The 27,983-nt window shown below is 44.5% G+C and overlaps 1 protein-coding gene across 1 annotated transcript in view; it reads left to right on the forward strand.

Moving 5' to 3' along the window:
- Positions 1-344: 344 nt before the first annotated feature.
- The window catches only part of LOC111161406 (tropomodulin 2), a 67,455-nt gene continuing 39,816 nt past the window's right edge, over positions 345-27,983 (forward strand). The window contains exons 1-5 of the mRNA XM_022525033.1: positions 345-427; positions 13,950-14,144; positions 15,890-16,046; positions 20,548-20,670; positions 24,601-24,687. Of these exons, the coding sequence (XP_022380741.1) occupies positions 14,019-14,144; positions 15,890-16,046; positions 20,548-20,670; positions 24,601-24,687 (493 nt within the window). The 5' untranslated portion in view covers positions 345-427; positions 13,950-14,018. The remainder of the gene's footprint in view (positions 428-13,949; positions 14,145-15,889; positions 16,047-20,547; positions 20,671-24,600; positions 24,688-27,983) is intronic.

A 27,983-nucleotide genomic window follows, 5' to 3' on the forward strand; every position in this document is an offset into this window, starting at 1 on the left:
AAGGCTTGCGCGTAAAGATGTTCACTCACCCAACTGCTCCTCACAGGCTTGAAAAGCCTTTGCCACCCACCCTATCCACAGCCCCGAGCTTCTCAAAAGAGCCAGCACAGCGTTTTCCCAAGGCTGAGGTCCTCGTCGCCTGCAGGGCGGTGACGCGGTCGGGAAGAGGATTCGGGAGAGGACACCTGCAGGGGAGGTCCCGGTAGGGGGTCCCGCCTCCGCGCGGCCGGGGCGCGCCGCCGCGAACTACGCTTCCCAGGCTGCTCCGCTGCCGCCGCGCGCCCCGGCGCCGCGCCCGGCGGGGAGCCGCCTGTTGATCGCGCGCTTGCCCCGGCCACTGCGCCGCCGCTGCTCGGCGGTCCCCGCTACCTCGGGGCAGACGGACGCACCGCCCGCACCGCCGGCTCCGGGATGGGCGCACGGACGGGTGAGCGCGCGGGGGTGCGGGGGGTGCGGGGGCAGGCCCGGGCGGGGAACGGTGTGCATACCCCAGCCCGCTGCGCGGGGTTGGCCGCGCCCTCCTGGCGGGCTGGAGGATGCTCCGCGGCGTCCGCGCCTGACCCAGCCGGCGCCCGGAGCCGGGCCGCCGGTGGCCTCCCTCCGCGGCCGGGCGGGCTGTGCCGGGCGGCGCGAGCGGGGGACGCCCCCGGGGTGTGGGTCCCACGCTCCGCACTGCGGCTCCGCAGCCTCGGCAGCCCGCCGGGCCGCTGCAGTGAGGGCGCGGTCTCCTGCCTTCCTCGCGCTGCGGGGCTGGGTTTTTCCACGCTGGGCTTTGTTCCCCGCTTTCCCCTCTCCTGTGACTGTTAGACAAGCTCCTGGAGCCCGGTGCCTCTCACCGCATCGTTGCAGCGGGCGACGGGGAAGGGTGCCTTCCGGCTGGCGTCTTACGACCCCTGGAGCTGTCAACCCGCAGGGCGTTTCAGCCTCTGGGAAAGCGGCATTCAGGGAGCGGCCTGATGCAGGTCATTGAGACCTTTATTTTTCCTGGTTAAAGTCATGGTAGCTTGTGCTCCCTAAGCCTTCCTAAATTGTCCCTGTTGACCCGCAAAAATGAAGGTGGATTAAAAAAAATAATATTAATAAAAAGTTCCTAATGGGAATTTTTACTTAAAGCATTACAAGGTGGGAAGGTGATGCAGGCAAAATGCAAATTAGCGTTGAAGGAGGCCGCGAGTGCTATGGCATCATCTTGCCCATTAAATAGCCAAATCACAAGGCACTTGGGAAGGGAACGAAAAGAACATCAGAGGAGGTATTTTTCAAATCAGGTTCCTGTCCTATATCTACCATTAAGGAGCTGAGGGACTCTGGGCAAGCCCCTTGACCTGAGTCTCTCTATGCATGTAAAATGGGGCATTTGGGCTGCATGATTTCTAAACCTCTGTTCTTCCAAGATTCTCATATCAGGGGACTGAAGAGATGAGGTTGCGTCTGTTCAACACCATTACAAAAAGCCTGATTGTGACAGAAGGAGCAGCTTTACCCTAGTGAGGAGGAAAGATTTTTCAGGGCTCTGGCAATCTGATTTTTCAAAAAACTAAAACTGATTTTCTCTATCTACTTTCTTCAGTCAACCTAATAAATATGTAGTATAGCCACTTTATTGTTCGCAGAGCTGTAAGTTGGTGGGCAACATGGTTTCTTTGTGTTTGTTTTTAATTTACTGAAGGTGAAGTCATGAGGTGGGCGGGTTAATGGAGAAGCAAATGGCTCCCCCAGTCTGGGCTCAAGTGGTCAGATGTGGTCAGCAAAGACATGGGGGAAAGCCCAGCAAGAAGTAACCAGAGAGCATATGCGCTGAGGAAAGAGAGGATGAGTACTGATGGGTCATTGTTTGAATAATACACAATGAAAGGAATACCAGAACCAGAAAACCAGTGCTAAGCAAACCCTAACATAACCAGTTCAGGCAAGGACTCATCCGTGGGTTCAAAACCTTTGAGTGAGAGGTTGTTGGAGAATAGGATTATCTCACCATGGATTACTTTGAGAAAATGTGTCCTTACAATGGAAAGATGAGGAGGTCATCACCTCAGCCTAGTGATCAAGCTTACCAGCACCTATTAAGAGTCTCCTGTTGGGATACAATAAGATCATGACTTCACCTATGCAGTGTTCCTGCCAAAAAGACTGGAAAGTCAAATTTGGGAGGGTGGGGAGTTTTGTAGATTAAAATACTCAAGTGGTGTAACAACAATTTGAGATGCATAAACTTTGGATCCTAGATCAGAAAAAAAAAAAAAAAATATATATATATATACACACACACACACGCATATATATATATATATATATATATATATATATATATAAAATCCTTTAGCAATATATATATTGCTATAAGATTATTTGGAGACAATTGGAAAATTTTAACAGGGACTACATATTATATAATATGATGGAATTACTTTTCATTTTCTGAGGCACAATAGTGGTGCTGTGGTTATGTAGGACACTGTCCTTCTTCGTGTGAGGTGCCGGTATTAGAGGAAATGTGTCGTGATATCTGCAACTTTCTGCTAGTTCAGGGACAAGTCTAAGTGTGGGGGAGCAAGCTCAGGAAATGTGGCAAAATGACAGTGAATTGAAGAGAATAGTATGCAGGTATTTGTTGTAATGTTCTTTTGTCTTTTTAGTAAGTGTGGACTTTTTAAATTAAAGTGGGAGAGAGTGGGGCACCTGGGTGACTTAATGGTTGGAGCCTCTGCCTTTGGCTCAGGTCATGATCTCAGGGTCCTGGGATCGAGCCCGGAATCGGGCTCTCTGCTCAGCAGGGAGCCTGCTTCCCCCTCTCTCTCTCTGCCTGCCTCTCTACCTACTTGTGATCTATCTCTGCCTGTCAAATAAATAAGTAAAATCTTTAAAAAAATAAAAATAAAATAAATAAAGTGGGCGGGAGCAATGAAATTAGAGAGTATATAAAGAGAAAGAATTGTAGAGAACTAGTTGGTTAGTGACACACAGCTGCAGTGAATCTGTGGCTTTGAGTTACCAGGATTTAAATCCTATTGGAGGTGTGAGGGGGCTTAGGGCAAATTCCCTTTCTTGGTTTGTTTCGGCTACTCTCAATCATTTATTCTTTTTTTTTTTTTTTAAGATTTTATTTATTTATCCGACAGAGAGAAAGAGAGCAGAAGCAGGGGGGAGCGGCAGGCACAGGGAGAGGGAGAAGCAGGCTCCCCACTGAGCAAGGATCCTGACATGGCGCTTGAATCCAGGACCTGGGGATCATGACCTGAGCCAAAGGCAGATGCTCAACCCACTGAACCACCCAGGCACCCCACAATCATTTATTCATAAGGTACTGCATCCGCTGGGGCACCTGGCAGGCTCAGTAGATAGAACATGCATCTCTTGATCTCGGGGTTGTGAGTTCAAGACCCATATTTAGGTGTGGAGCCTACTTTAAACAAAAGAAGAAAGGAAGGGAAAAAAAAAGATACTGCATCCCCTAACTCCAACCTCAAAACATTAATAATTCCCAAACCTTTGAAATGTTAACTCTACTCGAGAACCATCTTGAAAGCACTGTCCCTTTCCTCTCTACATTCAAGATTTATGTCCATCTAGAAGAAAGTTCCCAGTAGTGGTTCTTTTTATTTTGAGTTAGGGGAGCGTTAGGGGAAAGAACAGATCCAGACTTTTGACAGAACAGAAGGTGTAGGGTTTCCTCTCATTCTCTTTATTTGTAAATCACATACACCCAAATGGTTTCTTATAGACTATAAGTGGTGCATAGAAGTTCATAGAAGGCATGTGCAGAAAAGACTTCCTGTTGCCAGGCCAGGAAAACAAAATCAACTCTTAAGATACAACACAGTTTTATACAGAGCCTTTTGCTGCAAAGAGACTTTTGCTATACCTGGAATATACATATTTCTGCTTTTATGTTTTGCCTCCTGTTTCAGCATCAATGCTACCCCTCTCTTTAAGTATGTCACTAGGTTTCCCCTATTGACCTCTGGTTGGAGTGGTAATGAGAAGGTCAGTTCTAGGACTGTGGGTAATAGGAACTCATGAAACAGGACACAAGGCCAGCTGTGCTAAGCCTGGAGATGAGTAAGGAGCAAATCTGAGGCACCAGCCCTACGAGGCCTCTCATCAGAGCAGTTGGAGGGGTCTAGAGTCTGGTAAGCTGGGCTGCTGTTCAGCCCGTACATGCAGGGATAGCCATCCCTGTTGTTTAGAGATGACAACCATTCTGACTGGGCAGTGCCCATTCCATACCATTCACTAAGTCTTTTGCATATCATCTTGATAAGTAGTCATGAGTCAAGGTGCTGCGCGTAGTACCAGTATGGCACAGCAAAACATTGATCAAACCTGGCTGGAATACAGAGGCTAGAGTAAGAGACAAGGTAGGTGAGTCAAAGGCTACATAAGCCGGCAGGAGCCAGAAGGGCACGGGAATCAAAAGACAGAACGTAGGAACCCATAATGCTGGTCCAGAAGTGAGAAGCCATCAACTTCCAAAGGCAGGGTGAACCAACAGACACAGATACCCACGTACAAGGCAAGGAGATGGAAGTCGGGAAATGGGAGCGCCTCAGAAAACAGAGAATAGGGCCAGACAAAGGGATCAAGCAGCAGCAGGAAGTAGCACCTGCCAAGAGAGTGAGAAACCAGGTAGCAGTCTGGGCAGAGTCTCAGTCTTCCATGCTGAGGAGCTTCTGCCCCCATCAGGAAGCTTCTTGGCTGCTTCCTGCCAAGGGGGGAACCTACCTCCTCCTCTGGTCAGCCTCTACATAGTGGCTTACTACACCTGGCAACTCTGACCCAGGGCTCTTAGAAGATGCTGCCTCTCTGTATTCAACAGATCCCAATAAGGATAACAGAGGGAACAGATACCCCAAATAAAAGACTATTCCCAGACCAAGGACAAAAGAGAAATGGCTTTGACTGAGGATTTGTATGTGTGTTGCACTAGGCACGGTTTAATAAAGAGGGCTGCTCATTTTGACTTTGGTTCCAAGTCTTTGTGTGTAGGCATTGCTCCTAGTGCACACATTATCACATTAAGCTTCACCTCCACCTTCTGAGATGAATACTGCTCTTTAGCCTGTTTTACAGAGGAAGGAACAGAGGCTTGGAGAAGTTTCACTTGCACTCAGACCTGTAATGATCACACCCAGGGCTGGTTATCTCCAAGGCCCCAGCTTTAAGTCTTCTGAACCCGGAGGGGGTGGTTCACTGGTGGGCACATTGTTTTAAAAGGAGACTGTTTTCAAGCAAAATTTGAGCCATGGCAACTTTTGTGTGATACGTTTGGGAAGTTAAGACCAAATAGTCTCAGATACAAACTCTTCATTCTGGTAAGATCTGTTCCTCATTCCCCCTTCAGCTTGTTCCCTTCGATTGACCTGTTGTACTTTTTGCCTGAAATTCCTTCTTATCTCACCCCATTCTCTGTCCTTCATCCTCTGCAAGTATTCCCAGAATATGGTAGGAGCCATTTGGTTTTTTAAAAAAGAGAGAGAGAGAGAAACATACATGACTGGGCCATCTTCAAATAGCTTGATTTTGGGGCACATGGGCAGCACAGTCAGTTAAGTGTCTGCCTTTAGCTTAGGTCATGATCCCAGGGTCTTGGGATGGAGCCCCACATCTGGCTCCCTGCTCAGCAGAGAGCCTTCTTCCTCTGCCCCTCCCCCTGCTTGTGAACACACACACACATTCTCTCTCTCTCTCTCAAATAAAATCTTTTTAAAAAACCCAAATAGCTAGATTTTAAAACCTAGGCTGTGTGTTTTGTATACATTTTGTATTTACCCACAGCTAGAAAGGAATTAAATATATAGGAACAACTCATGTCTTGTTGGAGAATATGTTGATATGTTGATTTTGTTCTAATTTACTAATTTTAGAAAAACGTAGATATGGCCCTCATGCACTTTGGTTCCCTGATTATTTAAAAATAATTATGAAATATTAAATATTTATAATAGAGAATGATAAATTCTCATTTCCCTATCCTTACTTGGGAATAAATCATCACCACTATAGTTGAAGCCCAAGTCCCCTTTCTCCAGGCAATACCCCCTCCACCGTCTAGTGTGGTATGTCTTTTCCATGCGCAGTCCTATGTAGCTTTCCTAGAAATGTACATCCTCTGACATAACTTATGGCACTGTTTTGCTAGTTTAAAAAACTTTTCACTAGTTTTTCACTAGGTTTTTCAGAGTATTTTTTGTTTACTCTTTTGCAAAAATTAGTCTCTGGTTTGGACAGGGTTTAATAAATAGGGCTGCTTGTTTTGACAGTGGTTCCGAGTCTTTGTGCCAAAGGCTGGCCATTTGGTGTGGTATCTGATTTTTTCCTCTTTCACCCTGCAGTTATATGAATAAGGCAGTGGAAATTGAAGCAAGAAAGCTATACTCCTTGTTTTCCTTACTAGAGCCTGTGTCTTTGGGTAACCAAAGAGTTATTAGAGGGCCCAAGCATTCTACCTTCAGTTCTAGTCCTTACTCCTGTCTTCTGTGTTCCTAACTGCCTTGGTGTACACTCCCACCTGGATTCTGGGAAGCCTTGCTGGGCACTTGCTTCATTCCAGCATGTGCGTCAGTATCTTGTTGCCTGCTGAGTGCTTGCCGTGAGACAGACACTCTGCCGGAGGTGACGCTGCTGCAGTGCTTTGTGCAGACTTTCTACTGTGGCATCACCAACATGAGGAGAGAACAGATGTGAACCCTTGTGGGGCCCAGGCAGGAGCTACAGCAGGCCAGCCAGCCATGAGCCAGAAATCTGCAGTTTGACATTAAAAGCTCTGTGAATGCTGCATTCTTCTCCACAGTATGTCTGTATTTTGTATTAAACGATAGTAATTGGCTCTCCCCCAAATCTTCAAGTCAAAGTTGTGCTCCAGGAGGATGCACTACTTTTTTTTCTCCTCTGGCTTTGACACCCCCTCATTTATGCAACATATGCAATTTGTCTTAACAGGTACTGTTACATAGTATTAACATGTTATTGTAACTACTCACCCTACTAAACTGTTAAGCTTGGTTGAGGCACAGGGTATCATTTATTTAGTTCACTGCTGTTGTCCCAGCAGTATCTGGAAATGATGGGCTTTCAGTAGATACTTGTTGAATGAATATGCAAACCTGAGCTTGCAAAGCCTAAGAATATAAAGAATTACCATGTTGACCCTATCCTCTGGGAATTCGTGGTATAGTTGAAGAGAGAACCATATATGTAACAAACATGAAAAGATAACGAGAGAACAAGAGATGAACACCAAATTGGTGAATAGGCAATGTGAATTTAGGAAGAGGAGCAATTTCTGTGGTCTTAGGTGGCCTCAAAAATTTCCATGACACAGAGTAGAGGCACTGCATATAGTGGAATGAGCTCTGGACCAGGGGGTCACTTCACCTCTGTGCTCATTTTCTTCATTTGCATTTGTAGGATGCCTACTCTGGGTCAAGACTTGTGTTGGGGTGCCTGGGTGGCTCAGTGGGTCAAGTGTCTGCCTTTGGCTCAGGTCATGATTCCAGGGTCCTGGGATGGAGCCCCGCGTCTTGCTCCCTGCTCAGTGGGAAGCCTGCTTCTCCCTCTCCCCACTGCCGTGCTCGCTCTGTCTCTGTCTCTCTCTCTCCCAAATAAATAAATAAAATTAAAAAAAAAATACTTGTGTTGGGGAACCAGAATTATAACAGTGACTAAAACTGATACAGTCCCCCATCCTCCCAGAGATTACAAGGAAGATAGAGATAAAACAAGCAATGGTAATAAAGTCAAGAGCAGTGATCAAGGGGTATGCCATAGGGGAGAGAAGTGACCCAGACCTTGTCTTAGTGTCTGAACAAGGCCTCCCTGAGGAACTGAAGATTACATGAGACCAGAAGATGAATATGACAGTATTCAGCCAAGGAGGATGGGGGTCACTAGTACTCTGAGCAGAGAGAGCGGCATAAGGCACAATCCAGGAATTGGAAGTGGTCCAGGAGGCTGGAGCCAGGAGGAGATGGGGAGTGTGGTGCAGGATGAGGCTGATGAGGAGGACAGGGGCCAGACTGTGAATCTGATCCTTATCCTCAAGGCAGTGGGAAGCCTTGGAGAATTTTAAGTAATAGGGCAAAGTTGTTTAAAAAAGGTCACTTTGGCTATTTACATGGAGAATGGATGGAGAGTGGGTAAGGCTGGATGTGGCAGAGCAGACAAGTCCGGTGGGTGGATTCTAACATGTTTAGGTAAGGACAGAATTTGGTGATTAATGGGGAGGGGGAGGAGACAAGGAAAAGATGGTGTCAAGGATGGCTCCCTGGTTGATGAGAGTCCTCAGAGGTGCTTGAGGGAGCCAAGTGAAGATGTTGGTTTGGCAGCTAGAAATATTTGGACCTAGCCCTCAGGAATGGGGTCTAGGACAAAGATATGGATTTTGGGAGTCTTTAACATATGGATTATAGTTAAAAGTTTGGAGGCAGTGAGTTCCGCCAGGGAGAATGATAGTATGAGAAGAGAAGTTCTAAAACAGGACTATGAGGGTGCCTGGGTGGTTCAGTGGGTTAAAGCCTCTGCCTTCGGCTCAGGTCATGATCCCAGGGTCCTGGGATTGAGCCCCACATTGGCTCTCTGCTCAGCGGGGAGCCTGTTTCCTTCTCTCTCTCTCTCTGCCTACTTGTGATCTCTCTCTCTGTCTCTCTGTCAAATAAATAAATAAAATCTTTAAAAAATAAAAAAATAATAAAACAGGACTATGGAGGATGCCAGCATTTCAAGTGGAGGAAGAGGAATTGCCACAAGAAACCGAGACAGAGTGACCAGGGAAGAGAGGGAAAACCGTCTCTGCCACCAGACTGGATGATCTCTAAGGCCTCAGTCGCCTCTGACATGCTGTGGTCCTGCAGAGCTGGGATTTGAGCCAGATCTCAAAAGCAAAGCACATGGATAGGCCATGAGAACAGAGAAGGGCATTCCAAGGAATATTACTGTATCAGCCAAAGTCCCAACAAGAAACAGAGGACACACTCAAACTGAATAATTTGAAGAAGTTTTAATAAAGAGGCTATTCACAAAGATGTGGGGTGAGTTTCGGGAATGCAGGATGGCAGAACTCAGGCACGGGCCACAACAGAGACCCTTCACCACCCCAGGCCTAGAGTCCGCTGAAGGGGAGAGCAGCTGAGAATGAGGAGCTGCCTGGAGGAGCTGTGGCCTTCTGGACCAGCTTCCTCCCTTTCTCCCTGCCCTCTGGCTTCTCACCAGGGCCTGCTGTTGGCCAAACATGCGCCGGAGAGCAATAGAGCCCGTGGGCGCAGTTTAAATATGTTATGTTCCTGGGGCACGGAGCAAGGCAGAAAGTGGATGTAGAGGAGCAAACAGAAGATAGCCGGAACAATTATCTTGAAAAATGGAAATATATGGGAAAGAGAGTGTCTTCGTTTTCTGTTGCTGCTGTCACAAATTCAGTGGCTTCAGGCAACGAGGATTTGTTACATTGCAGTTTTGGAGGTCAGAAATCCAAGACTGGTGTCATTGGCCTAATGTCAAGGTGTCAGCAGGTCTGTGATCCTTTCTGAAAGCTCTGGAAGAGAATCCATTTCCCTTTTTTTCCCCAGCTTCTAGAGGCCAGCCGCATTTCCTGGCTCTCAGCCCCTTCCTCTGTCGTCTTCAGAGCCAGGAATCATATCACTAGACCCTCTGCTCCTGTCATCACACCTCCTCTGGCTCTCCTGCCTGCCTCTTCCATCTTTTAAGAGCCCTTGTGATTCTGTTGGACCCACCCAGATAATCCAGGATAATCTCCCTATTTTAAGATCCTTTATTTAACCCACCCGGTCCCTTTTGCCGTGTAAAGTAGTGTATCCCCAGGTCCCAGAGGATCCCAGCTTGGACATAGGTAGGGGGGTCATTATCCTGCCTGTCACAGGGAGCCAATAAGCCTTCTGGCTGGAGTAGAGTAACTCCCTGGGAAAGTAATGAAGACCGAAAGCAGAAAGTGCAAACTGAAGCCAAATTGTGGGAGTTTTGGATGTTAGACTGTCTGAATTTCATTCCGTAGACAAGAGGGAGCCATTGTAAGTCCTTACTCAGAGAAGTGGCTTTTTAGCAGTGTAAAGAGAGATGACCTGATTGTGGTGTTCTGGTGGCTCAGAAGGAAGAACAGAAGCCATTCAAAATGCTGTTAGAGTACTCCAGACCCAAAGGACAGAGGTGCAAAACAAGAGTGACAGGAAGAGGGGTGGTGTGAAAGGTTCTGTGCAGTCAGAATCTGCAGGAAATGCTAACCAGGTGGCCATGGAAAGAGGGGGGAGAATCGAAGGGTGGTCCAAGTTTTTAAAGTGAGTGACTGGTAGATTAATGATAGGATCTAGAAAATCAGGAGAGCAAGTCAGTTTCATAGAAAAATGTGAAGTTAGGAGGATAGCTTTAGAATCCTGGACTAGAAGTACAAATAGAATTTTACCAGGCCTAAGATATCACCAATTTAAAACACACCAATATTTTATGTACCACTAAGGAAAAAATGCTGCCAGATAAAATATGATACATGCTTCCTTAAAAACATAATTTTCGGGGCACTTAGCGGCTCAGTCGTTAAGCGTCTGCCTTTGGCTCAGGTCATGATCCCAGGGTCCTGGAATCAAGCCCCAGGTGAGGCTCGCTGCTTGGCGGGAAGCCTGCTTCTCCCTCTCCCACTCTCCCTGTTTGTGTTCCCTCTTTTGCTGTCTCTCTCTGTGCCATGTAAATAAGTAAATAAATAAATCTTAAAAAAAAAAAAAATATATATATATATATATATAATTTTCACTTTATTGAAAGAACAGTTTTAGACTTACAGAGACTTTTTTGAAATCTTTTAACTTAAATACAACAAATTGCATATATGTAAAGTGTAGAGTTTGCTAAGTATAAAGGTATGCACGCACCTGTGAAACCACCACAATCAAGGTAGTGAATAAACATATGTAAAACTCAAAATTTTCTTTTTTTTTTTTTTAAGATTTTATTTACTTATTTGACAGAGAGAGATCACAAGTAGGCAGAGAGGCAGGCAGAGAGAGAGGAAGGGATAGCAGGCTTACTGCTGAGCAGGGAGCCCGATGCGGGGCTCGATCCCAGGACCCTGAGATCATGACCCGAGCCGAAGGCAGCAGCCTAACCTACTGAGCCACCCAGGCACCCCTAAAACTCAAAATTTTCTTTATGTCCCTTCATGATCCCTCCCTTTCCCCCTCCCTACCTCTCTCTCTTCCATCCCCAAGCAACTACGACTTTGTTTTCTGTCATATAAATTACAGTCTCTAGCATTTTAGATACATGGAGTCATACCCGATGCATTCTTTTGGGTCTGGCTTCTTTCATTAGTGTAATTATTTTGATGTTCATCCATGTCGATGCGTGTTTCAGTAGTTTATTCCTTTTTACTTCCCAGTAGTTTCCGTTATGTGGATATACCATGATTTTTTAATCCATTCACCCACCAATGATCATTCAGTTTACTTATAGTTTTTGGCTATTTGAAATAAAGCTTCTATGAATAGATTTTTTTAATTATAGATCACACCAGGCATAGAAAAGGAAGATACAATTGAAATGAATTGGTTAATATTCTTAAAAGTTCTTCACGTTTAGAGTGTAACTTTTTGTATCACTTTTTGATTCACAATACCGAATGTCCTTTTTTTCCATCCAGTATCGCTGCTGCATCATCAAGAGTGGTCATTTTTTTTAAAAAACCTGTGAAAGAGCTAAAAGCCATTAATGCTGGGCTTTTAAGCCCACTCTGTAATTATGTGGCACTAGCTTAAAGGGGAGGGAGTTGCCACCTGTCTCACTCCCTCCCCTTTAGGTTTCAAAAGAGTGGTCCACTATTTTCACCTAAAGGGGAGGGAGTTGCCACCTGTCTCACTCCCTCCCCTTTAGGTTTCAAAAGAGTGGTCCACTATTTTTACAAGTCCCTGGGACTTTTTTGTTTTGTTTTGTTTTCCGAATCCCTGACACCCATTCTTCTAGTTTTGAAGCTGGTGCTTTTGCTATTACGCATTTATAAGCAATGTCAGGGACATCTTGACTGCTGTTGGGCCCACAGTAATTGTAGGATCATCAATTGTAAAACACATCTGAATTTCAGAATGTTAAATGTGGGAAACTGTGTAACGTCAAGTCCATTAAGAAGGATGGTTCAGCCAGTTCATTTGATGGTTAAGGGCCTGGCAGATTTAGGTCTGTGCCCAGTGTCACATGATAAATTAGTGGTAACTGGGACCAAAACAGAGTACCCATGATCTAATTGGTCTCTGACTTTAGTGGGATGGTTTTTGGGGGAGGGTTCTGTTTATTTGTTCATTTTCCTGTACTATAGCAATGGAAGATTAAAAGAAGGTTGGCTAGTGGAAAAGACAGTTACGTTGTACATAGAAAAGGTATCTAAACAGAAAACCACAAACTTGAATGTGGTGAGCAGCTGAATTAGAGAAGGAAGCAACATTCTAATAACTGTTCAGTGGCTCACCTTCAAATGGTCTCTTCCTATGCCAACCCATTCTTTATTCTTACCTTTTGAATTACTTTATGTAAAAAACTGGCTTCTCAGATGATTCCTCTGTTTTAAACATCTATAGTGGCTCCCATTTCCAACAGGACAGAGCCCAGGTTCCTTGGCAGGGATTACAAGGAAGGCCCTTCACAAATGTCCCTTTCTTGACTTTAGTTCTTTCCTCTCCCTGTAGCACACCAACCATTCACCAACACACCACCATCCACCTTTCTTATCTTTGTGCCTTTGTTTATGCTGTTCCTTTTTTCCTGGAATAACCCTTCCCCACCCACATCCCCACTATGGTCTCTTCCTTCAAGGCTCAAAGGCAACCTCTTTTTCACAGTTTCCCCTTAACCCCCCTCCCCCACTTTACCCAATGATTACTTCGTGTGTTTTTAGACCTATTTTATGCTTTACTTCTATTGTAGCACTTATCAAATGGCATTATCTCTATTTGTGTGTCTCACTGAGCTGTGATCTTCTTGAAGAAGGGGTTGCGTCTTGTTCATCTTTAGGTTCCTGCTTTCTAGGTGTGTGCCTGGCAAACAGTAGGTGCACAGCAAATACTAATTGTCTTGAAAGATCTGATTGAGTTTAATATTGCCTAGGGAGAAACACAATCAGCTAAGTGCCTTGCTATTTCCTAAATGCAATATTATCCTTCTAGAGGAGAGATGGAAAATCCTTTGCAAGAAAGATGGGATTGAGTAAGAATTACATTCTGAATGGAAGTTTAGCAGTGAGGTAGGATAAAAGAAGGGGTTGAAAGGAGAGCAGACTAGAGGTTTAACGAACTAGGCAGCGTGATTAAGGACACAAAAAAACACAGGACTAGAAAGAGAACAGGAGACGGGGGAAGAACAAAAAGAGAGAAGTGTGGAGAGACTATGCAGTCAGGATGTTAGGATCTTACTGAGATTAATTGCAGGGAGTTACTGGACAATGCTTTCTCACATGGACGTTCCAAACTCTCTTTCCTGAATGAGCCCCATTTTATATTCTTCACATCACTCTCTCCCTGAAAAGACACAAGTATGCTTCTTACAAAGGCCTTACAATTAGCTCATTGTTTTTCTCTGTTTTCTATGGAAAGCGGAGGAGGCAGAGTAGTGTGGCAGAAAGGCACTCTGCACGCTGGGAACCAGGAGGTCTGGCACATGGCAGCTCTGGAGCCTCGAGCAAGGCACTTAGCCACCTTTGCCTCAGAATCTTTGCCTGTCAGATGGGATAGTAGTATCTGTCCAGACTTCCTTTCTGGGGTGTTTGTAAAGATCTAAGTAAGTGAAAGAGTACACATGGAAACCCATTCTAAGCTGTCAGGTCGCTCTGCAAATGGAGGTGGTGTGACCGTTTTGTGGAATCCTTTGTCCAATAAAGACTCCATTGGCAGATAGCACAGGCTTTGTCTCCTGTGACTAAGTCCTGTTTGCAGAGTACGATCATGGTGTTTCTTTCTGATTGGTAGTATTCTGAAGTCTCAGGAGGCTGGCCTGTTTAAATGTCCGCGACCCATGAGAAGGACTTATAAGAAGCCATGGCACTCCCTTTTCAAAAAGAGCTGGAGAAATACAAGAACATTGATGAAGATGAGCTTCTTGGCAAACTCTCAGAAGAGGAACTGAAACAGTTGGAAAATGTTCTTGATGACCTGGATCCCAAGGTTCGTGAGCTGCAACGGAAACATCGTGGTCAGTGGTAGTAGGGGATAAATGGTGTGGCTTGGTCCTTAAACAATAGTGCAGAAATCCCTTAGCTCCAAATACAAATTCCGTGTTCTTTCCCTGATTGGTTCTTGATCACTTACTCTGACAGATTCATAAAGAAACTCAGTAGCCATGTCTACAATATGATATGGCAAATTTCTCAAAAACCAATTTAATGTAAATGGTAAAACATATTTTCCATTGCTTGAGAAAGGACTACTTTGACTTAGGGAAGAAGAAAGGAAAGAGGAAAAGAGGACAAATCTTACCAAATTTATTCTTTGAGGTCTTATACCCTACTGGGCACAGAATCCCTAGGGGTAAATCATATTACTCCCATTTCATAAATGAGGGGAACAGATGTGAAGAAGTAATTTACAGAAGAGCTCATACTAGTAAACGTCAGAGATGCTATTTAAACCAGGTCTTTAACCCCCTAAGTAGATCTTTTTTATACTTCATTTTTTTTAAATGCATAAATAACTAGAAATCTTTGGTGATCTCACAACAATGGAGATGTTTGAATTATAACAACAATATCATGTGAATTTAAGTGGAGATTCTAATATTTTTATGAGCTCTTGAAAAACAAAGTAGCTTGTTAGAGTGTTTGTTTCGCAAGCACTTTCTTCAGTCCTGATGGTATTTTCTTAAAATTAGAATCAGAGGCATCCAAAGTAGTGATTTTACTATAAAGAAAAATATCACTAAAAATTATATATACAATGTGCTGATATGCCAGACATTTTGGGTATTTTATTTACTTTTAAAAATGTTTTTATCTTTGGGACACCTGGGTGACTCAGTTGGTTAAGCAGCTGCCTTCGGCTCAGGTCATGATCCCAGCGTCCTGGGATCGAGTCCCATATCGGGCTCCTTGCTCGTCAGGGAACCTGCTTCTCCCTCTGCCTCTGCTTGCCATTCTGTCTGCCTGTGATCGCTCTCTCCCTCTCTCTCTCTGAAAAATAAATAAATAAAATCTTTAAAAAAAAAAATGTTTTTATCTTTGATAGACATTGGGGAGTGTATGTGTTGTAATGAGCACCGAGTATTATATAAGACTGACAAATCACAGACCTGTACCCTTGAACCAAAGAATATGTATACATAATTTTTAAATTTAAAAAATAGATTAAAAATAAATAAATAACCCAAAACACAGTCTTAAAAAAAAGTTTTTATGTTTGAACATTAAGGAAGGAATCGTCCAGCTCAGTCAAGCAGGTGTCAGCATCTACCCTAATACTTGCTTATGTGCTGGGTGATTTCCCAGGAAAGAGGCTAGAAATAAGAGAGTATAGCCATGTTGGCTCCTTGTTAGTGTCTGTATGCCTGCTTGGGAGAACCCTGGATAGAGATCTGGCCAAACCCAAGTGTGATCTACGAGGAAGGAGGCCATGGAGGGTACCTGGCCTTTTGCTACCACATTCTAGAATGCAGCTCTGAAGACCCAGAGATGGCTCTGGCCGGCTGTATTCTGCCTGTGTGCATGGCAGGGGCTCCCTCTCAGCACAGGAGGTTAGAGCAGGTAGGGCCTCGGGCACGTGCCAGAGTCCCCAGCCCTCAGTGCACACCTGCATCTCTGCACAGGTGTCCTTCTCCCTGCCTCCCCCATAGACAGCAGGGCCAGGGGTGGGGGCCAAGTCCCAGAGTGTCAGTAGGGCGAACACCGTCCTTCCTGCTCACATCTCTGTTTCGTTAGAGCGCACTGCTACCAGCTGGATTCCGACAGAAAGACCAGACCCAGAAAGCAGCCACCGGCCCGTTTGACCGTGAGCACCTCCTCATGTACCTGGAGAAGGAGGCTTTGGAACAGAAGGACAGGGAAGACTTTGTGCCCTTCACTGGAGAAAAGAAAGGTAAGGACTCCAGGCACCACATCCCGGGACTAAGGTACTCCTCATGTCTTGTCACGGTGGCTCCAGCAAGTGAACTGACCTAGAAGTGGGAAAGAAGCCAAGAACTGGATTCATTAGTAAAAAGAATCATGGCTGGTAGAGACACATCAGTATACTTTTGTCCAGACCTATAGATTGTGCACTACCCAGGGTCAGGAGGACCCTGACATAAACTATGGACTTTGGATAATAACGATGGCAGCGTAGGTTTCATCAGTTGTGACAAATGTCGCGCTCTGCTGCAGGATGTCATTGGGGGAGGGTTTGTAAGCATGGGACAAGGAGTATATGGCAGCTCTCTATACTATCCTCTACACACCTAAAACTGCTCTGAAAAAATAAGGTTTATTAGTTACCCAAAAAATTCTGTAAGAATAATATGAGAATATAGAAGCTAATTAAATTAATGCTCAAGGTACTCAAATTAGTTCTATGAAAAATATCTGAAGCCCCAAAGCAAAAGCTCTGGCAGTGTGAGGTGTTGTGCCTGAGAGAAGGTCCGGTAGGCATTGGTGCGTTGCTCTTAGCCTGAGCCTTTACCAGTTGCAGATATCCGCTCCAGGCCTTTCTGTTCCATATCTAGGATAGCTGTGGCACCAGACCCCTAACCTAAGATGCTACTCTTAGAGACCAATGCAGTCAAGCATTCCCTCACCCAGCATTTACCAGGCATCTGCTCTGTGCAGAGCCATGTGCCAGGTGTTGGCACCACAGTGCATAGGTTCCTGTCTTGCCCTCAGGGAGTTTCTGGTCTAGTGAGAGAAGCTCTGTGATTGTCCTGGAGAGGCTCCGAGGAGCAAAGGGATGTTCCTCCATGCCGCGACTGAGCTTAGAACCAAGACAGGGAAAACAGTCCGCCTTAGCTCCCAACCCTGGGCTCCCTTTGGGACAAAAAGTAGTTACCAAGAGCCTGTGTGGTTTCCTCAGCTACAGAGAGGGACTTGGGCCCGCAGATCCTAACAGAATCATCTATAACCTCATGGCAATGACAGTCTTTTCAAAATGCAAATCAGATCATGTCACTGCCCTGCTTGAAACCTCAAAGCCTCACTGTGGTCCTCAGCGCCCAGGGAGAGCTCGTCTTACCCACTTCTCTGATCACCTTCCCCTTTCCCTGCCAAGCCTCAGCCCCGCTGTCTGCATTTAGTTCCCCAAAACTGCCCAGCTCTTTTCCCACCCCGGGGTCTCCTCATGATCTCTTGCCTCCAACCCACGTCCCCAGTTTTCACATTCTGTAAGTCTGAGCTTAAACACAGGGCTTCGGGCTTTCTTTTCCTGACCCTTCTGTCTAAAATAGATCCCTTCTCTCTGCCATGACACTCGTGGATTGCTTTCATGGCGCTACGTTCATTGTTTGGTTTATTTACTTTGGGTTTTGTGCGTTTCCCACCTTAGATGAGGTCTCCACTGTGGGATTGTGTCTCTCTTGCCCCCCAGCATAGACGCTGGCCCAGGGGAGGCTCTTGAGAAATACAGGTTCGAATGGCCGCTACCTGGGAGCGTATGAAGCGGCCTTGGGCAGCAGGAACATGCTTCCTCAGCTGGCGTGAGTCTGAGCGCTGCTGCCTTCTGTTACGCAACATCTGGCTCTCCTCTGAATCGTGCTCATTTGATGGATCGTGCACCACTGATCGTGTCAATTTATTAAGAAAGTGATGTTGGACAGTGAAATATTGAGCAGATAACTAAGGATTACCATAGAAATACGGAGCTGTCTCTATGGCAGTGTAGCTGCTACTGGACTGAGTTCATTGTGAAAGAAAAGTTACAATGTCAAATCTTCAATAAAATCCCAACAAACATCCAGTATTAGGGTAGTGACAATAATAAGGGGAAAGCTTTGTCTCTTCTTCTTAGAGTCAAGGTCTGAGAAACAGTCACAGTAAATTATCTCTTGATCCAGATTAATCTGCAGGTGATTCACAGGGAAAAAAAGGGGCAGTCTGAGTAGTAAATGGGGAGACAAAAGGGGTATACAGTTGCCCGGAGTAGCTTAGGAGAAGGTTGGAAATCAACACTGTTTGGGCAAAATACTCAGAAAGCAAGTTTTCCAAACAGAGCAGAAGGAATAGAGTGGAACGTGCAGACCCACCCCCCCACCACCACCAGAAGGACCAATGGGTGATCTGGAGGCAGTGGAAGCTACAGTAAAGGTCTCATGGGAGGGGTATGCAACCTCAGCTCTGAACACCGTATGCACTAAGCCCTCGGGTGCCTGGGCCACGTTTTACTCTCTGCAGTAGCTTTATGCACTTAGAACTTGTTTGGTTGCCCGCCCCCCCGCCCCCCAGGAATGATGTGCAGCAGCAGCTGTCCTAAAGTTCAAAAGCTGTGGGTCCCCTCTGCACATGGTGTTGAGGGTAATCCTGAACACTCATGGGAAGGTGGAATGTAGACATCTCAGTAACTCTGGAACCAAAGTCACTGGAGCCACAAAGAAAATGCTTCAGGTTGCAGATATTCTGAAAAAGAAGTCTGGGATAAACCCCAGTGTCTGAAATGTTATTGATTGGTTGTTTTCTTTTCCATTTTCTATCTTCTGGCCATTCTCCTTATATTTTTCATTAAGCTCCAGTGTATTTTCTTTCTTTCTGGGAAAGGTGGCAATTTACATGATGGGGAGGCAGGAAGCAGGGTGATGGTCAGTGGAGGAGACATTGTGGCCAGGATACCCCAGTCTGACCACAAGCAGTGGTATTTCCCTAGGGTGCCCAGTGCTGCCTGGTCCCTGATTTCATGTCTAGCCATTTGAAGATCTGGTCAGCTATCAAGAAGTCAGCAGCCCCTGCAACCAGGGACAGCTGTTGGAGAGGATTTATGAAGGAGAGTTACTGACTTTGGGTTTGACTTTTACCTTTCCAGTGGGAGTGGGGAGGGCTGGCCAGCCAGAGAGATCTGGAAAGAGTGTTGGTCTCCATTGGCTGAACCGGGAGCCAGCTCTGTGTTCTACCCAAGATGACAAAGAGAAGGCAGTGGAAGGGTGAGTCTATAGGGAACTCCAAAGATCAAATTGGAGGAGACCAATTTCAAAGATCATGCCAAGAAGAGCAGCTCCAGAAAAGAAATGAAGAGTGAAAAGCTGGCAGGAATTGGGAAAGAGTGTAAGCAGGTTTGGAGTATTGCTATGGCAACTCTGGGATGTCCTAGGTTTACCCTTATGAGTCATTGCGCGTGTGGGATGTGGGTACGTTGCACTGGCTGAAAGTTAGGAGCAGGTAATATGCCATCCTCCCAGCGATGTGATCTTCAGAGGTTGGGGCTGAGGAGGTAGGGCATAGATGTCAGCATATTCAGAAGTGAGGCAGGGGCAAGACAAATGGAATCTGACTGCGAGGACGAAGTGGGAGGTGAAGGCAAAGTATCCCCATGTGGGAAGCACATTGTACCTTGCTGTTCACAGACCTCTACAACTTCTAAACACGTCAATCCTGAGTTCTCCTTTTATATTTGACTTCCTTTGGTATGTCTGGAGAGTAGCTGTATCCCCGGGTCACTACGCTACTCCAAGTGACCCCAGATAGAGCATCCTAGTGGTCTACAATCTCAGTCTAGCAAGAAAAACTCAAGAGAGCTCTGGTTTGTCCCTCAGGAACCCCTGGGGCTGTGTGGCTAACTCTGCCTCCAGTATTTGCAGGATCCAAGGGAAGAATACAAATAGAAGCCCATGTGCCATTTTTAATAAATGTTTAAAAACTAATAAACTGTTAAAATATGTTCTATCCTGTTACACATACACCTAGAAGCCCAGGATTCTTGGGCTTCCAAAAGTTCCATGCAAGCATATGGATCTGTCCTATACTGCTAGAGCCTCACACATATTTGGCACACAGCCTACAGATTGAAGCTGCATTCATCTCACCCACAAATAACCTCCCCTTGGCCTAGGGGTGCCCACTCCAGCAATGTGACATGCCTTTGGGTGGATGGACATGGGGAAGGGATGCATACAGGCCCTGGAAGCAAGTTCAGGGGTCTTTGAGCAGGGAATTCCAAGGTCCCAGATGCCTGGAGTGGAGCCTAGCAGATGGGATTCTCGGTGGGAATGTCCCTTTGGCCCCATGACCAGGGGCCAGGGACCAGGGAGATTGCAGGAGAAGAGGACCACAGTGGGCCCTATAAAGCACGGGGCCCATGGCAGGGCCTCTCTTGCCCAGGTCTAAGGGCAATGCTGGCAATCCATAGTAGAGAGGTAGAAACCACCATTTCCTTCTACGTTTAAGGACCATAGTCTCCTCACATCTCTGTGTTGCAGAATGCAGGATTCCTCCTCTGACGTTCCCTCCCTCTAATGGTGGATTAATGATACTGACATTATCCCAGCAATGAAGGAATCCCAGTTGCGTGCGCAATGGGCTTAAGGTTTGGCTCTCAGTGGCTCTCAGAACTGCATTGTCTGGTCAGTCCTTTTACCCTGCCTTGGTCAGCAGCACAGTGTGGTTTTTGTTTTCCTTCTGATTTAAAGGGAGAGTCTTCATCCCCAAAGAAAAGCCCATAGAAACTCGTAAAGAAGAAAAAGTGACCCTTGACCCAGAACTGGAAGAAGCTTTGGCCAGTGCCTCCGACACCGAACTCTATGATCTTGCAGGTTAGTCCTCAGCTCTGGGACACTTTTCTGTCTGGCTCTGGACCTTCAGGCACACACTGGCAGCAGCCTCTGAGCTTTTGGATAACTACTCATCAATATTGCAATACCAGGTGACTTCAGCTTGTATGTAGCCATCAGACTTGACGGAAGTGACTTCACCTCTCTAAGCAAATCTTACTTTGCTGTATCTCAGCTGTAAAATGTAAAATCCTATTTCAGCTATAAAATGCCCTAATAATACCCTTCCTACGAAATTCAAGAGTTAGAGAAACCAAAAAAAAGGAATCTAAAAGAGTGTTGCAAACTTAAACAATGAAATAATAGCCGTTCCTCTAAGAAGCTTTCACATTTGGCATTTTATCACATTTTACCATCACGGAGCATCCGTGAAGTTCCTGCTGTTCCCCATGGTCGCTGTTCCATTTTGATTGCCACAAAGAGGGCTGTTAGCCTAACCACAGAGCAGGAGTTATTTACCATTACACCCACACAGTAATGAAAGCCACATTCAGCCCGATCTGCTCATCTTTGTCTAGCTTTCTAAACAGTAGCAACAAAATAATAATTGGTGTTATTATTTGAATTGGTTACACATGCAGAGAGACAAAACACACATGGTATAAAAGAATGGATAGACAAGATGGCGCTAGACGTGGTAGACAAAGAATGGGTAGACAAGATGGCACTAGATTAGGGGTCTGCAAACCGCGACGTGCCTCCTGGGCTTGTAAATAAACTTTTACTGGAACATAGCAACAACAACAAAAGAATATGTAATGAAAGTAAGTTTCTCACCCTAATTAAGTCCTCTCCCATTTTCTACTATATCGTTGGAGAAAGATCCCATGCATCTACCAGCATATTTATGCATTCATGGGATGTTTTTTTTTTCCAAGTGGGATGTAAATTTAGATTATTAGGGTCATTAGGTCACTAGAGGTTAAGGTGCTTTAAAAATAGCCCATAGTTGGGTGCCTGGGTGGCACAGTTGGTCAAGTGCCCGACTCTGGATTCCAGCTCAGGTCCTGATCTCAGGGTTGTGGGATCAAGCCTTGAGTTGGGCTCTATCCTCCATGTGGAGTCTGCTTGAGATTCTCTTTCCATCTCCCTCTACCCCTCCCACTTGTGCTCTCTTTCTCTGGAAAAAAAAAAAAAGAAAGAAAGAAAGGAACCCCCCCCCTTTCAAGATTTTATTTATTTATTTGACAGACAGAGATTACAAGTAGGCAGAGAGGCAGGCGGGGCAGGGGGATTGGGGAAGCAGGCTTCCCGCTGAGCTGTGAGGACCCTGGGATCATGACCTGAGCCAAAGGCAGAGGCTTTAACCCACTGAGCCACCCAGGTGCCCCAAGAAAAAAACCTTTAAAAAAAAAAATAAATAAAAAACAGTCCATGAGCCTTAGCAAGAATCCTCACATCTTTATTCCACAGAAAGACATTTGTAATAATAATCCATCCTCCCTCCCAGGAGAACCAGCTATGCCTTATTCTAATAGCATGCCTACTATCTCAGCTACATCTTCATTCCTACTGTGATGATGTCAGTGGTCAATACAAGTTCACATATTTGAACCTCTCTCAGAAATCACCGCAGGGGGGTACCTGGGTGGCTCAGTGGGTTGAGGCCTCTGCCTTCGGCTCAGGTCATGATCCCAGGGTCCTGGGATCAAGCCCCGCATTGGGCTCTCTGCTCAGCGGGGAGCCTTCTTCCCCCTCTCTCTCTGCCTGCCTCTCTGCCTACTTATGATCTCTCTCTCTGTGTCAAATAAATAAATAAAATCTTTAAAAAAAAAAAAAAAAAGAAATCACCGCAGGATGGGGCACCTGGGTGGCTCAGTCATTAAGTGTCTGCCTTCGGCTCAGGTCATGAGCACAGGGCCTGGGATCGATCGAGCCCTAATCGGGCTCCCTGCTCAGTGGGAAACCTGCTTCTCCCTTTCCCACTCCCCCTGCTTGTGTTCCCTCTCTTGCTGTGCCTCTCTCTGTCAAATAAATAAATAAAATCAAAAAAAGAAAGAAAGAAAAAAAGAAATAATTGCAGGAATTGAAGCACCTGCATCACACAGTTAAGAAGGCATTTTGCAGTGACCTTTCTTCTGAGCCCTTTGGTTGCTGTGGAGAGATCCTGTCATGGTTACTGCTCCTCTCACGGGTTGTCTTATGGTTTCTACTAGAATTCCCCAAAGGGAGAATGCAGGGCTGGGCTTAAATTCCCAGGAAATGCTTAAGAAAGGAGAAGGAGAAAAATTCCAGTCATCTGGAAGAGTCTAGATTCTGAAATTCATACAATAAAACCAGGGGAATACTCCAGATAGAAAACTGTCTTGTTCCTCTCTGCTTACCCTCATTCCCTCATCAGATACTCCCTTAAAACTCGGGAGAAAGCCCACCTGGGGGGTGGGTGACAGCATCTTCTCTAGGGTGGATCTTTCTGGAAGGTTGAGAGCAACCCCATGAGTGAATGGGCTGACAGCAGTGAGGTTTAGGTAAGAAAGAATGCCAGTCTCTGTGCATGTTGTTCTGGCTGGTAGAGAGCAGAAAGACAGTCATCAAGGGAGCAGCAGCTGACTTCCAAGACAGCCCTTCCTACAGCAGCTGGAGCTCAGCATGGTCACAATTCTGAGGGTCTAGAGAGTCCATCTTGTCAGTGCACATAGGAGCCGTCGGTTTGAGGCTAATCTACTAGCCAGATTCACAGGGAATGGATGAAACAAAAGTTAAAAGTTGGCAGTGGGAGCCAAATTATAATTAGAAGTTGCTTAGTGAGTATAGGGCCAAAGCAAGATATATTTGGATGATCCGTGGCCTATGTTTATTAAATAGGGTGTCTCCTCTCTAGGCAGTGCCAGATACATAGTGACAAATTCTTATTTATTTAACAAGAATTTGTAAAGTGCTCAGAACAGTGTCTGACGCATGAGAAGTGATTTCCCCTTTGTAACACTTAAAGTATAATTATTTTCCCTACCTTGCCAATGATGAAGCATGCTCAGAGGCATTTAGAACTTCCCAAGGCACACAGGTATTATGGGACAGAACCAGGATTCCGGATCTGGCTGATGCTCCCGAGTGCCGCCCTTAACCCTAGACTTGCTGGCTCTAAACATTTGCCCTTTACTAGGCTGCTACTGGCTGCCTCCCTTCTCCTAATGTGTAGATTACAGTACAGCTGAGGAGCTCTGAGATATTCCTCTGCCTCCTGCTGACAGATGACCTGCTCTGGGATCCTTCTCCAGGCTGCCAGTCTCTTTTGTATAATTTCACTATCAAAGGCAGTGGTTGCCTTTCAGCACATTCTGGCCGGGTGCTTCTTCTTCCATCCTTTGCTGCCTCCTGGTGTAAGCTCCCCATAATACAGGAGCTGCAAAATCTTGGTATGCATATCCGACCTTTTACTGCTGACATCTGTTTTCTTTCCCATCCCACAGTGCTCTAAACTGGAGAGAACAACTGCTGTTGGTACTGAGAGATTGGGGTGGCTTTCCCTGAAAGAGGCTCATGATCTTTCTGCCGTTTGCTATAATCTGTATAATGTTAGATCCTACAATATCCTTAGACTCAGTCCCACACTCACATTTTACAGGCAAGAAAACAGAAAGGTTGAGTCTACTTAACTAGGAGGTCTAAGCAAGTTTTCAGTAACTTGAGGCATAACTAGACCACTGCCCTGCAGATGGGTCTCCCTATATAGCCACAGAAAGATATGTGAAGATTGCTAGTGGCAATGGAGAAGGATTGGAAAGGGATTTTTTAAAATATGTAAGCTTATTCAACACTACATGTGTCCCACACACTGTGCAAGGCAAGGGGGTTCTGGAGACTTACTTTATAATATGAAGAGTTGATATTCAAGGGGCAAGTTAACATTGTGGACATCCTAACATGCCTTCCCAAGCTTATGATACATTTACTGATTATCTTTGTTTCTAGCTGTTCTTGGGGTACACAATTTACTCAACAATCCAAAGTTTGATGAAGAAGTGACCAGCGCTAAAGGTGGCAAAGCACCTGTGAGAAGTAAGTTAATGTGGAGTCCATGGTCTGTGAAACTTGGGAGCTCCAAGAGTTTGTTGGTAAGAGGGAGGCCTATTGACTGGGCTGCCTGTTGAATCAGATTTCTACCCTGTAGACTCCGCAGGTGGATTCTGTCAGTTTGCCAAGGGTCAGTCACTGGAGAAGTGTACAGTTTATTAGGTTCTCTCACTGACTCATTCATTAGTCATCTACTGAATACCTGCCGTGTGTCAGGAAGGTTCTAGGCTTAGGTACAAAGATAAAAAATGGCCTCTGCCCAAAGGAACTTACCTATCCAGGGTTAGGATGGACCAATAAAATCAGTAATTTTGCTCCAGCATGATCTAGGTGCTGTAAAAACTTACAGAAGATCATAGCTCTTCTTAGATTAATTGTATTTTATTCTCTTTGAAGGAGTTTGAGCAGGTACTTTCTAGTCTGAGCAGCATGTTTACAAACCATCATTTATACTGGGCTATTTATCCAGACCATAGCAATGTTACTTTTCTTTTTTTTTTTTTTTTAGCTTTTAATATGTGCAGATGAAAATGTTTATCCTTTTAAACTTGGATATCAACGGGTAACATTCTGACAACACGTTGGCTATTAAAAGTCTGATGCATTGTCTTCTGGGCTTTTGTGCATATACATATCATTAAGTCTTTTTAAGACTATTTTTTTAGGGAAATTTTAGGTACACAGCAAAATTGAGCAGAAGGCACAAAGATTTCCCATATACTCCTTGCCCCAATTCATGCACAGACTCCCCCAGTATCAACTTCCCCCATCAGTATGTTACACTTGATGAACCTACCTTGACACATCTTTACCACCCAAAGTCCATTGTTTACATTTGGGTTCACTCTTGGGGTTTGGACAAATGTCTAGTGACATGTGTCCCCCATTATAGTATCATGCAGAGTAGTTTCACCATCTTAAAAATCTCCTCTGCTCACCTATTCATCTTTCTCCCCTCTAGCTCCTGATGACCACTCACCTTCTTATTCTATAATTTTGCCATTTCCAGACCATCATATGGTCAGAATCATACAATTTGTAGCCTTTTCAGATTGACTTCTTTCACTTAGTAATATACATTTAAATTTCCCCCGTGCCTTTTCAGGCTTGATAGCTCATTTCTTTTTAGCACTGCATAATACCCTGTTGTAAGGATGTGTTTATCCATTCACTTACTGAAGGACATCATGGTTGCTTCCAAGTCTTGGCAATTATGAATAAAGCTTCTATAAGCATCGATGTGTGGATTTTTTGTGTGTATATGAGCTTTCAACTCCTTTGGGTAAACACGAAGGGGCATGATTGCTAGATCAAATGATAACGGCATGTTTAGTTTTGTAAGAAGCCACCATTATCTACCATAGTGGTTGTAACATTTTGCATTCTCACTAGCAAAGAATGAAGGTTTCTGTTGCCCCACTCATTAGCTAGCATTCGGTTTTATCAGTGTTCCAGATTGAGGTTATTCTAAGTGGGTAGTAGTATCTCATGATTTCCATTTGCACTTCTCCAATGACATATTATGTGGAGCATCTTTTCATATGCTTGCTTGCCATCTGTATATCTTCTTTTTTCAGGTGTCTATTAAGGTCTTTGGCCCAATTTTTACCCAGATTGTTGTCCTATTGTTAAGTTTTAAGATTCTTTGTGTATTTTGGATAATAATCCTTTATTAGATCTGTATTAATTTTAGTGAAGTCCAGCTTTTCAATTCTTTCTTTTCATGGACCAAGCCTTTGGTGTTGTATCTGAAGAGTCATTGCCAAACCCTAGGTTATCTAGATTTTCTCCTGGGTTGTCTTCTAGGAGTTCTATAGTTTTGCATTTTACATCTAGGTGATACATTTTGAGTTAGTTTTTATGAACAGTATAAGGTCTATGTCTAGATTCCTTTTTTTTTTTTTTTTGCATGTGGTTGTCTCATTATGCTAGCACCATTTGTTGTAAAGACCATCTTTTCTCCATTGCGTTGCCTTTGCTCCTTTGTCAAAAATGAGTTGACTGTATTTATGTGGCTCTATTTCTCGGCTCTCTCTTCTGTTCCATTGATCTCTTTGTCTAGTCTTTCACTACTGCCACACTGTCTTGATTACTGTAGCTTTATATTAAGTCTTAAAGTCTGGTAGTGTCACTCTAACTTTGTTTTTCATTTTCAATATTGTGTTGGTTGTTTTGGGTCTTTTGCCTCTCCATATAAACTTTAAAAGTAGTTTGTTGATAAATACAAAAGAACTTGCTGGGTTTTTTACTGCAATTGCATTAATCTATAGCTCAAGTTGAGAAGAACTGACATCTTGACATCTTGACAACTGACATCTCCCAGTATCTCTCCATTTAGTTCTCTTTTATTCTTTTCAATAAAGTTGTATTGTTTGCCTCATATAGATCTTGTACATATTTTGTTATATTTATATGTATTTCCTTTTACATTAACTTTTTTTCAAACTGTGGTTCTCTTCTTTTATCGGTACATGTAGGTTTGCCATATTCTTTTAATGAATAGGTAGCACCTTATTATGTGATATGCTGTAAGTTCTTTAGCCATTTTCACATTGGTGAAATTTTGTTTATCATGTTTTGCTGTCACAAGCAACAGGTCAGTGAACAACCCTAATATATGTCTTTATGTGTCCATGCTATTTTTTCTGTAGATTAGACTCTAAATACATAACTGTTGAGTCATAGAGTACCGACATTTTCCATTTTGATAGGTGAGGCCACATGACTCTCCCAGAAAGTTTGCATCAGTTTATCTTCTCACCAACAACATAAGACAATGTGTTTCCCTCCACATTGCTGCCAATGGCACATGTTATCTCTTTTCACTTTTTTTTTTTTTTTGCTACTCAAAAGGTATTTCATTTTTTTATTTCACAGTTTAATGACTTTTTATATTTTTGGTTGAGTGGCAAAGACTCTTCTGATCATATTATTTGTTCATTTCTAATTGACTTGTCTACTGATCTGTAGGAGCTCTGTGTATATTGAGATATTAACACTGTGTATGTTTAATATATGCTGCAAACATTTTCTGTTAACTGCTTTTGAGAATTGTTCCATTTTGCCTTTCTATCCCTTTCTCTTTCCATATCTTTGTCAAAATTAAAGCTCCAAAATGGGTATCTGAGAAGGGTGGGTAGAGTCAAGAGGCCAGAGGGGACACCTGGCTGGCTCTTGATCTTGGGGTCATGAGTTTGAACCCCATGTTGGGCATGGACCCTACTTAAAAAGAATAAGTAAACAAATATTTTTAAAAAATATTCCAGAAGAACAGTATGGTT

Source organism: Enhydra lutris, unplaced genomic scaffold (assembly GCF_002288905.1).
Source record: "Enhydra lutris kenyoni isolate GAN:26980312 unplaced genomic scaffold, ASM228890v2 scaffoldscaffold4, whole genome shotgun sequence".
NCBI lineage: Eukaryota > Metazoa > Chordata > Mammalia > Carnivora > Mustelidae > Enhydra > Enhydra lutris.